At 41.1% G+C, this 12,608-nt stretch overlaps 1 protein-coding gene across 4 annotated transcripts in view; it reads right to left on the reverse strand.

The window, feature by feature from the left end:
* ntrk3b (neurotrophic tyrosine kinase, receptor, type 3b) overlaps nucleotides 1-12,608 on the reverse strand; it is a 189,345-nt gene that overhangs the window by 25,756 nt on the left and 150,981 nt on the right. For all 4 annotated transcript variants that reach the window (XM_030414473.1, XM_030414472.1, XM_030414471.1 and 1 more), the window contains one exon: nucleotides 4,198-4,328. In XM_030414473.1, coding sequence (XP_030270333.1) covers nucleotides 4,198-4,328 — 131 coding nt within the window. The remainder of the gene's footprint in view (nucleotides 1-4,197; nucleotides 4,329-12,608) is intronic.

Consider the following 12,608-nt stretch of genomic DNA (forward strand, 5'->3'; position numbering starts at 1 on the left):
GAACATTAGAATGGCTGGTAATAGGCTGTCCCATTCTAAAGCCTCCTTTTTTTTCTGACTTCTGAATCAGCTCACATCCTCCGCAGCCCTCACAGTCCATTGTGCCAGTCAGATGGCAAATTCCAGTGATGATTCATGGAAGCAAGCATAAACTCCACTATTTCATCGTGTTAGACTCAGGCAGCATTTACATGGAAGTAATAGGTTTTTTTCTGAAAACACAACTTCTTTCTGTCACATTCACTGTCACCAGAGGCTGAACCCTACAGTCTTGCTGGTCTCCTGGCCTTGGTTCTAGCAAAGTCATGAGGTTGTTGGTAATGCATTTGAGTGAAATGGCTAAACAACTGTATCGATTACCAAGAAATCTGCTAAAAAATCCCCAGTAATTCTTTATAATTGTGGTAATCTGTTGACTTTTCATCCACTGGAACCAAAAGGTTTCCCAACATCCTGTTCTTGACATTCAGATTAGCCTTAGCTGTAAAACTCATCTGTGTTTAGTGGTGATTAAACATTTTTGGATGCTAAAGCACTTGGGATGTACACTGGATGTTAGCTCCCAAATGTGAGCATGTTAGCATTGTCACTGTGAGCATGCTGGCATCCTCTCATCAGCAGTTAGTTCAAAGCACTCCTGCGCCTAAGATGGTTGTAGACCCTAAATCGTGTTATCCTGGCTGTGGTGGAGCCAAACAATATCCTCTGAACAACTTTTATACCACATAATCTGTTTTCTTTTGTCACTGCCTCCAGCTCATGTTGTTGATTCTCTTGTTTGCCCATCTCCTTCTCAACCCCCACCGGTACCAGCACCAGCTAGACCAGATAACAGGGACAATAACAGGGGAAATCAGTTGCTCTTCGATCTCCTGATAGTCGACAGTAAACGCACCACTGAGTTTACACTAAACTCTGGTATGTTTCTTTTATCTTTATCAATAAAGCTTTTGAAGTAGTCAGTCCTGATTGTACAGCATTATCTCAGTTGTTTTCTTCAAATATATGCAGTGGGTGGATATGTATTATATCCACCTATTAATCCTGAACATAATTTATAGGCCAGGAAGAGTTCAGAGAGTAGGTGGTGCAGCCGGCTGGAACAACTGTGCTGAGACAAATTGATCTCATTGGTAAAATGATCGGACATGAAGGGCCTTGAACTCCTTTGATGTGGAGTATACCAAATCTTGATGAAATCTCAGTTAAGACGGTCCATATCATAAAAAAGGAAGAAAAAAAATCGAATAACTGCAATAATGCTGCTCACTGCAGCCTCGGTTGGAGGGAAAACACTCTTCTTGACACTTCATCAGCAACAGCCAGTTGCTTCTCTTGATCTCCTTGGCCTTGAGAACTGCTTCCCCAGCCTGCTGCTGACGCTATTACAGATGGAAAGACCTTGGGATGGAAATACATTTACTCATACGTGCTCTTCTTGCAGGGAAGTGCTGGAGGTGGTTGAGATGTACGACAGAGTAGGTAAAATGGCCATAAAATTCTATTACCAAATCAAACCGCACTCTTAAGGAAATGTTTCTTGTCTGGGCGTCCCTCCAAACAATACCTTCAAGTGCTCGACTACGATAAATTGAGGGAAAGAGCTGCAATGAATTTTCCCTTTGTTGACCTTTAAGCGTATTCAGAGAGCCTCTTTTTGCTTTATCGCAGACAAGAACATGTTCAGATGAAAATGCACATCGCACTGTGTTCTTACAAATAAAGAGGAGCCTGTAGAGGAGGATTATTATAAAAACAGATTAATACTCTTGAATGTTCTTTTTTTGTTAATCCTGTGAGGAAGTGACAGCCAGACATATCTTAACTCTCCCACTAACTTCTTCCGTCGTCAAGGACAGGCTGCTTTTTTTATTTCTTATCCTGGGAGAGGTTTGCTGAGTCTGCAAGCTCATATTCAGCATCACCCACCTTCACATTCATACAGATACTTGTATTAACACTTGGGAGCTGCCAAGCACAACTTAATGTTGAGCACTGACAGTGACCACAGAGGGACAATGCTTCTAAATGCTTTAAGTGCTTTAAAACAAAGCATCAAGTGCACTGGGGTATTAACTTTGCTGCACAGTAATTGCTGGTCCCTTGGCTGTTCCTCGGACTAGTTTTAAATAGGTACAAAGGCAGGTAGAGGTTAGGGCGCACAGCCCCACGTGGGAGAGTCCTGACCCACCAAACAGAAGACTTTCTGTTTTGATCTACATTGTGTCTCAATGCTCCCTACCAACAATATCAATTTGTGACATGTTCATATTGGTACTGTATAATGATAAGGATTCAGCATTCAGGGAGAAGAAAAAAATATTTGTCAATGTCATCTGGAGGAAAAGTTTGATATGCCCATTAACTATACTACAGTCTGGAGGCAGTTAGCTTAGCCTAGCTAATGAGTCAGACAGGCCATTTCCAGTCTCGACTCCCCATGCAACTCTGAGCAGTTAGGGGTAGCTAACTAGTAGCGGTTGGTAGTGTAAAGGAGGTTTTTGGCCATGTCGAGCTGAACCATGCCATCACCAGTTTACCTGCACTAAGTTGCCTGGATTGGACGCTCTCTGATTTGGAGCCAAAGTGCGCCTCCCTCTCCTCTTAATGGGCCGCGTTCATGCTTGTACTTCAGACATCTGCTGTAATTTACTGTTTCTTTGTGCTTTCAGCTCTTACAGGGTGTGTTAAAGTTCCCATGAAGTCAAAATATGTTTTAGTGTTTTTTTCACGTATTGCTCCTATGTCCCACCTATACACCAGTATGGGCCCAAGAGTGGCAAAAACATTTTTTTTAGGTATTTTTGAAGTTATTTCAGTGTTTGTATCTTCCTGGAAAATCATTAAAAGGTTGATGACTTATCCTGCACTCAGGGGCGTACATTATTTGTCGTACAGTAAAGGCTTTCTTTATTTGACAACGCTGCCATGGATGTATGAAAAGAAGAACAGTGTGTTGCTCAGAACCAAACCTCACAGATTACTGTACAGAACACAACTTTACATTTTTATTCACTGATTTGGGTGAAACTGGGACATTACTGTTTCACAGCAAAGGTTTTAAATGACTAAATATCAGGGGACTTTTATTGTGAAGATTTTATAGGAAATGTTTACTGAATCAGTGTAACCTCTTCAATGACACTGCAGGGAGGAAGAGTATTTACAGCTGCTCCTTTGACCACATGCCGAGTCAAGCCGAGCCATGTGTACTGAGAAGCCCAATAAGTCTGGGAGAATGAGACTTATAGGGATAGTGGGCTTTGGCATTAACAGGAAACTGTCCCTGAAGCCAGTTGGGCCAGCTACTAAAGTTTAACCTTAGCAGTTAGAATGTAGATACAAGTCTGGGTCAGCATCTGTTGCTTGCTCGGATGAAGGTCGGATTCAAGGACACTTTACAGGTGCAGAAAAAGTTTTGTGATATAATGGGCAACTTTTTGTAAGACCAGTGGAGGTGATAAGTAAGGATGATGGCAGGACTACCTGCCTATAAAACCAGTAGGGCCAGCAATGGTAGTTTAGCTTAAGCAGACACAATGTAGATATAAGGCTGGGTCACGCTACTGTGAACCTGCTCTTTGCTCGGCTGAGAGGCTGACTAAAAGGCAGCTTAAAGGTAAGTTAGGTCAGGGCTGGAGAATGATGTCGCCTGCCAGAGGGATCAGTAGATTTATGATGGCTAGGACTGATAGCCAGCACAGCTGCAGGGCCTGGTGACAGGTCCAAACATAATCTAACATGAATATTGGCCGGCTCACACAACTTTGTTACATTGTACTGTGTACTGGTAACTAACCCCAAACGTAACCCTAACTGCAACTACTACTACCTACTTTTTTGTTCAATTTTTTATATCATATACAGTGCACTGTAAAGTAAATAGGGAGTTTTTTCCGACAAAGCCATAGTCCAACACTTAACCCCTCATTATATCACACACTTTTACTAAGATATGGTGGCTGGCAGGAAGTAAGTACTTCTGACAGAGCTGTTTCCTCGTTTCTGGTTTTAGCTTCATGATTATCGTACACATATATGAGTCTTTTCATCTAATTCTCCTCAAGAAAGTGAATAAATGTATTACCCAAAATGTCAAATGGTTATGTAATGCTATTTAGAACACACACACACACACACACACACACACACACACACACACACACACACACACACAGTGGCACGGTGAAGATGTACCTTGACAGCCACCAGCATCTTGTCCTTGGTGGGGCTGAGGTTGTAACACTCTGCCAAGAAGACTTTACCAAAGGCTCCTTCACCCAACTCCCTTTTCAGGATGATGTCTCTCCGCTTTATGTGCTGGACAACTAAACACACACAGACAGGGAGAGAAAAGAGAGTGAGAGTCATTTAAAAAAAAAAAAATGGTCCTTAGATATTAAGCTTTACAACCTTTTTATAGGACAGAAAGCCTGACTATATTTGCAGAGTAATAACTTTAGAATGAGAATGTTACCCCCCAAATTAATATTTTGTCTTGATCTCTCAAACCTGGGAATTAACAAATGGAAAAGAGGAAAAGAAGAAAGCGAGAAGGGAAGAATATGAAGGCGCCTGAGTGTCAGATCGCATACAAAGAGAGAGAGAGATACAGTGTAATGAGAGCTGCAGCTGCTGCACAGTGGGTGCAGCTACTTTGTAGTATTTTAAATTCTAGTCAAGATCTCAAGTTTCTAAAGACACAGTGGATCATATTTCATGAATTACAATGGAGGGTGTGCAAAGGGATGCACTTGACATCCTAAATTCTCTGTTTGATGGAACGGTGAATCAATAAAGCAGAAAAAAAACATCTTGAATATTTTAATATTTCTCCTTATGTAAGTGTGGAAAAAAGCAAGTACTGAATATGTTTGTCAAGACGTAAAAAAAATTAATAATAAACGTTTTATCTAACTTTGAAGCTACTTAAGAGAGAATATTGGGAACATTAGGGTTCAAGTGGTTTTAAATCTCTAAAGCGCAAATAAACGGCGAGATGACATTGGACCTGCCGGGCTGCAAATCTCTTATCTGGATTCCTTGGTATTAGTGTTGGCATTGAAACGAACCGCGGGGGACATTTTCTAATGAGAACAGAATTGTAAAATGTCTATTTCTGAGGCAAACAAAACAACTATCAGAGCAGAGTCAGAAGCAACAGTCCCTCTGTCTCTCCCTATACTTCTTCTTCTATTTCTCCTAATAACTCACTCTAACAGGATCATTTTAGACTGACTGGACGTTTTAGTCCATCGAGTTTGGAAACTGTAACCTTTAATCTGTTCCCGTCCCTTCTTGATCTTGTTCGCAATTAGGGCTGGGAAACACATCGGTTTTACATCATTATTGAGATATAAGACTATACTGTGTATTGTCTTAAAATAAAAAGTCTTTATAATGATATGGTGTTTATTCTGCATTTCTTATTTGATATATTTCCATACCAGTTTGAACAACATGTCCTCAGAGCGTAATGAGGTCCACAGAACACTGTGTGTATGGCAAACATTAGAAACACTACACACCAAGCTGATCTGACCTGATATATTGGGATATTCATATATGGCCATATCACCCTTGCAGTATTAGTGATCACAGAATTGTGGCTCAGTCTTTTAATCTATCAGTTACTCTAACAAAAGTGTTAAATCTGGACTCTTGTGAGAGTATCAAGCCGAATAGGAGAACAAGATGGAGATAGAAGAAAAGACAGGATGATGAAACAGACAGTATAGAGCCTGGTGGGTATGAGGGGGTAACATCTTACCCCCTCATACCTGCCAGGCTCCGTATGAAAGAGCTGAGGAGGTGTAGGAGTTGTTGGCTCGGGAACAGAACTGCTCCTGATCCCTCACCCTGAATAAAACATGACAGCCTGTAGGTTTACCATGTAAACTCCACTACGTCCTTAAATGTGCGCACATACTGTATGCATGGCTTTATATTTATGTATAGTTACTAACCACAACACATTTCACCAAAGATGACAGGATGTACACGAGTGCTCATCATCACAGCAGCCAAAGTTAGGCTGTTTTATTTTGGCAGACTTGACTTTACTTCATTTGGGCAGTTCAGTCAATACCTTTGGACAGCTTTTTGAGCTGGCCCGTCACTACACACGATGATTCTTCAGAGACATCATGCATTGTTTTCACAATATATTTTCAGGCTTCCCATACAGTACATTCTTGTTAGCCAAGTCGAATGCCTCCCCCACAGACGAGTAAACTTCAAGGATCTTTATCCATCCTCCATCTGTGGGTTCTTTAAACCACACGAGTGGTCTTGCAGATATCATATAAAATATGTCAGTGAGGATTCCAGAGCACACAACACAGTGTATACTGTGGAAACACTGCTGTGCCTGCAGCAGGAGCCCATGAGCTGCTCCATCTGCTGTCATCAGCAAACATAATAGAGACAGAGGCACCTCTGAAACTCTGAAGCCAGTCAGCGATGCTTCAGTGTTGTTGCAGATGAAGTGGTCATGCTCCTCTTAGTTAGTGTTGATACACCTGCCAGCTTTTGGTTCTTGTCTCTACTCAGTTTACAATCTTAATGGGGACAGAATAAGGCTGCTAATTGAATTTCTCGGTACAAGTAAAAACAACAGGTCTGATTTTAGACGGAGGTAAATGAAAGCAGTTTCTCATCTCTAACCAGCAACCATCAACTTTATTGATTTAAATGCAAAACAATGTAACTTTGTGGAGAAAGAATGTAGTAAAATACTGGTGCTCTGAATTGGCGCTGAAGCTGCCAATTCAGAGCACCAGTATTTGAGATTCTGGGGATGAGATTCAACATCTTCCCGGAAAATGGGAGACATTATGTTGCAATTAATCACCTAAAATGTGCATATTTCATCAACTGTTAGCAGCTGGCTAATGAGGCTACCATTTTATTTTCCACTGGTTAATAATAAAACGAATCTTCAATATGCACACAATGACTATCTATAAGAAATCGTGCTAAAAGAACAAAGCTCCAAGTTAGATCCAAGTTTTTACTTTCACACAAAATGACAAACAACTCTTTTGCTGGAACTGCTAGAGTGTAAACCTGGCTGACAGAGCTGCTAATGTTAACCTTGATGATATGATTGCATTCAATAGTTTCCACACACTGGCCAATTGCAGCAGAAGTGCTACTTATGAGCATTTTTAAAAGGTGTAATTTGTCAGAAATGGAAAGAATTTGAAGTAAAAAACTACAGGGGTCAACATAGCCGCTAACTGCTGCTGTAAGCCAGTATCTCAGTTCGCTGTGGAACCGAGTGGCCCTGTTAGCTGAATGTAGTCTGTCTACAACACAGCCTCAGATGATGGGGGAGTCACTGTGAGCAGTGGAGCTCAGTCGACCAGCCTCCCAGTGAACATGGCTGGACACCACACCGGGAATGAACACAGCCTCTTAGACAAACAGATTCTGGACTGAGGATGCGAGATAAAGAATGGAGGTGATTTACATCAGCTCTGACCAGGATGATGACTATGACTGTATTTTTATTCATGGTTGGGTTTCTTCAGGAGAACTTCCTGTTTTCAGACTTAACAGCTATTATATTAGGTTAGGTGTTAAATTAGCCTGGTATGCTAACATTTGCAGTTTTCCACCACCACCTACTCTTTCTATACAAAATGTCTCTCTTAGCTCCATTGTTAGCTTAGTACACTGCTGTAACTGGCTAAGAAAAGACTGGCTACACTTGCACAACGTTAGTGGTATAAATTACTTATTGGACAACTGCTCTCTGAGTGAGGGGTTTAGCAAACAGTCACTTTCAGTAATATGTAAGCCCAACAGTCTCTGAGTCATGAAGTTGTGATTTTCCTCCATCGCCAGGCAAAACTTTTCCCTTCTTTCTGGCTGCTGAACCCGTGCCGCCTGTGATTGAATGATTTTCCGTGAGAGATTGTAAATGTGAGGCACTCATTTCTTGCATTGTTTGTTGAGGCTTTACCCAAAAGAACACCACCAAATGGTTTAATCTCTGAAATGTTTCCCCATTCATGGACATGGATTACTAGTTCAGTGTGACTGTTCCTCTGGGGTTTTCCTTTCTTTTCCCTTTTTGTCGCGTCTCCAGACTGTTGGACATGAACACGTTGAGGAGGTGATTCATAAAAAATCTCACCTGCTCCTCTGGTGTTTCAGTCAGATGGTATCGTCAACCGCCATTTCTGAAATCAGTGTTAAATATGAAGAAATGTCCCAGTTTTAAAGTAGATCAGAACTGAAGTGTCTGCAGAAACTGGCAGCCAGTGTGCTGGGTGAGAGCCCCACGAGGGACGCTAACACATCACTGCTGTCAAAGCTTCATCCTCTAAAATATCTGCTTTCTAAGAGCTGAGAAAAACATCCCTGAGTCGATACACATACATTTTAATTCTAAATATGTTATGACTGGATTTCTCAGGCCAAATGTCTCCGACACTTCCTCGGCTGATAAAGGAACAGTGAATTATTTTTCCTGAAGTCTGAAGAGTTTCCAGACTTTACATCTCTTCCCCTCTGAATCCTATCTCTACTTCTCTACTGATGTACTTTCCTAAAGAAATATGAATAATCTTTATCCCTAGGCCTCTTTTACTTTAATTCTCTTCAGTGCACTCCTCCATCATTCGTGATCATTAGAGGATCAGTGTTGGCCTTACTATCTCCTGTCATGCTTAAGATCCAACTATTGAAGCTTATTCTATTGTGGCACCCATCATTACACTTCTCTAGATGAGATAGTTGGTGAAATGCCAAAAAATTTAAAACTGTGAAGGTTGTCATCTATCAGCAGGCTCAGAAACTCTCCTCAGCGCATAATATATGGAATATGATATATTTCTTTGGCTAACTTTTCCTGAGAAGTATTTGATTGTTATCGTGACTTTTACTTCTTTTATCTTGTGCTTCGCAGTCGAGTTGAGGTGATATTTCATAGATGGATTTTTTATCTCATCGCGTCTGTTTTAATCATATTTTATCAGTTGTATCAGATGTTTACTTCCATCTTGTCATTATGTAAATTAACGACACTGAAGAACAGTGACTGTTAATTTAGCTCCACTATTTCAACAATCCGCCTTTTTTTCTGACATGTTTGCCTCGGCTGCCACACTTTATTGTCATCAGTCCTTCACTGGATGCTAGATGAACTCTTTCTGCACTTTTCCTCCAGGTTTTGTTTGTAAAGATAAAGATCCCCTTTTTTTGGCTCATTAGAAGGCATTAGAAGTTACGGGCTGTGATCTGGTACAGTCAGACATCCAAAATGCGCCTTAAAGGTGCACAGTGTAGTTTCTGGGGAAGAAGAGAGAGATCTGCACTGACTGATTTCTTTATGCCTGAACAAACTAAATAAACAGACTCTTCCTTTTCAACTCTGAATGAACTGAATAAACAAACTGACGTTAAAGGACGACACAATTTCATCCTCTTTTACTTTGTTTATATGTGGCAGACCCTGCCACCTTTCCAGCTTCAAACAGTGGTCTGGGGACCTTATTGTCTTTTGAGAACGGCTTGTTTATTCTTTTCTGTAAACATAAATATTTACAAGTTTGTCTGAATACCTCATTAGGATTGTAACTATTAAGACTGAATTGTGTTGGAATTTCCTCTCCGAACTACATAGTGCTCTGTTAAACTGTAGGTATTTAAATATGTGCAGGAAACAAACAATGAAACGTCACTCTATTTTCAAGGCTTTCAGGAATCAATGACCATCTAATGCTATCAGACTGGAACACAGCCACATTTGTATTACTTTGTGTTTGACACATGGGAGTAATACTCTTTCATAAACCTTTCTTAAAGGGTTACTCCACCAATTTATTTATTTTATAATTATTATTTTTTTTGCCCTGGAATAAATAAATGACTATATCTGGACTATATATATTTAGTGGTTTTAAAACTGAGTCTGACAAGTCATCAGTCTGACAGTGTTACTAGAGTGTAGAGCTGAATTATTGAAGTACTCTAAAATTATTTGCTGGCTAAATAATGTCCAGTTGAATTGGAGGGTAACTCCAACAATTCTACACATTAAAGTGTGTTTAAAGGTCTTGGGCAGCACTTTTGCTAATGTAAAAAAGTAGTCTAAAGCCTCCAGTGATGTCACTCCGTGGCTAAGTTGAATTGTGGGTAATGTAGACGGCAAGTTTTGAAAAGCAGTCCACTGGTCTAGCATTGCACTGTTATAACACTGTTGATGGGAATTGTTATTAACAATTTAAAAAACTATTGATCATATTAGTACTGCCCAAAACCAAAGTAAATTTTTAAAACAAATTAAAAATGTTTCCAATTTTCCCAGTTCCTATTCACTCTTGAAGCTGAAACAAGCTTGTATAAATCATTTTGCGAGTAGTAATACTACTTATATGTAGACAGTACATTACCCCACCAGCTGGGCTAAGTTAAGGGATTTCATATTTATATTACAACTGACTGGAAACTGACTTTAAAACAGTTGAATAATGCCTGCACAGCTGCAGCCAATTAGTGACAGAGAATAGAGGTTCTCCAGAGGATACCACAGTGTCCACAACTGAGGCTGGAACATTGAAAAACTCTTGAACTCTCCATTTGCACAGGTTGCCCCCACCTCCTTATTTCCTGAAGGTAAATATTCAATCTAGGTTTGTTGCATTCAGCTGCTAAATAGTGACTGGCCACCTCAGTCCTCCCCACTGATGGGAATGAAGCAGCTATTATTGGAGTGTGCCTATCGACAGTGGCGAGGACAAGTTACTTTAACCTTCAGTTTCCTCTGCAGGCAGACTCGGGCTGCATCCTGCAGCCTATTTACCCAGAGTGGCACGCTGAAAAAGCCCTGAGATTAAATCTCCATCCGGCAGCTCAGCATCATTCATTTGTCCTGGCTCACCTGAGGCCTCGACGCCAGCAAACATTCTCCCTGGAGGCTGAGAGACAACGCGGCACCGAGATTTACTCAGCTAGTCAGGTCAGGCTGCTGGGGGAGCACAGATGTTCGGAGGGCTTTGTTCTGCACCTATGTATGTGTGTGTGTGTGTGTGTGGGTATTTCAACACAACTCCCTGCCAACTTTCCCCAGTTTCAGTCTGCGTGTGTGTCTGTTTGTGAGTGCGTTTGAGGATGTGTTTTTCTCCCACTACCTGCCAACTTTGTGCACTCGTGTGTGTGTTTCTGCCTCAAAGGTATGTGTGTGTATGTGTGTGTAAGAGTGTGTGCTTGAGTATTTTTCTGCCTGACAGCCTTCCTGAGTGTGTGTGGTGGGTCAATCGATGCGTGTCTCCTGGTCATTGACAACATGCCGTTTGCTGGGTCGATGCTTTAATATTGAGAGGTGGAGGCTCAATCAAAAACACTGAGAACGTCCTCCAAAATCTCCACTTCAGCTCTACATTCAGTCTCTTTGTACACAGAGTTACTTGTTCTAATTCTTCACAACTCAAACCATTTTGTTCTTATGTTTACTACAGGTTCAGTTTAACATTTTTTCATAAATGCTACAAACAAAAAAAAATATCATAATACCTATTTACTGAAATTAAAAACTATGAATATCAGTGTTTTACAAGGAAAATAAAAGACAAAGAAATACAAAGAAATAAAAAGGGAAATTATTTTTTAAGCGATCGCGGAAAATGTATTTAGAGTTCAGCTTGTCTACAAAAACAGCACCACAGGATGCTAATGGTTAGGTGAGAGGAGCTCATCCAGCAGCTAATAGCATACAAACAGCTCCCTGTCATTAAATTCACTGCAGCACAGGGGCTCTGTGTCTGCTGGCATCGTTGGGCAACAGTGACATGAACAGCAGCATTTACTGTTGACTCTCAGCGGGTATCTCCTGCTAACCTGCTGCGGCTGGCTGACTGCCGGCCTGTGTTTGTGTCGCTGCTGGCCGGCCTGGGTGAACACCGGACCATGTGTGAAAAACCACATATGCCTGCCTGAGCTGTGACAAACTGAAAAATGTATCGCTCATTAAAACATCATCAATGTATTGATTTGAGGCATGTTTAGAAATTTCTATAAAAAGGCGACGCCCCGGGAAAAGGAAGCAGATGGGCTATTCGGCATTTTTCCGAATTATTCCGATGTCATCGTAATGACACTTTTTTTTTCTTTTTTCTGGCCTTTATTGATAGTACAGCTGAAGATATGACAGGAAACAGGGAGAGTGACACGCAGCAAAGGGACCCGGGCCGGGAGTCAAACCTGGGTCCGCTGCAGAGCCTCGACACATGGGACGCGCGCTCTGCCAACTGAGCTAAACACCGCCCCCATAATGACACTTTTAATTTCATAAAGTTAGTTTTTTGACAGTGGATTTGACAGCAGAGCCTGCACCTTCACCTTTCAACCGGTCCGACCTCAGCTGCACTGACTGAACACCTGGTTCTGCTCAAAAAGAACTAGAAATAGTTGTTTGAAGAATGAAAAAGAAAGTAGTAGTAGTCCAAAACTGGAGGAGGTCAGAACTCTAACAAGACATGTACTGATGTATAAAAAATTACTTTTTTGTCACTCCAATCTATTTCAGCTTGTGGCCTTCATCATCCTGCAAGGTCACTCTGCTTATTCAGGAGATCGAACCCTGTTTTCTCACCGCCACA

Source organism: Sparus aurata, chromosome 4 (assembly GCF_900880675.1).
Source record: "Sparus aurata chromosome 4, fSpaAur1.1, whole genome shotgun sequence".
In the NCBI taxonomy this organism is placed as follows: domain Eukaryota; kingdom Metazoa; phylum Chordata; class Actinopteri; order Spariformes; family Sparidae; genus Sparus; species Sparus aurata.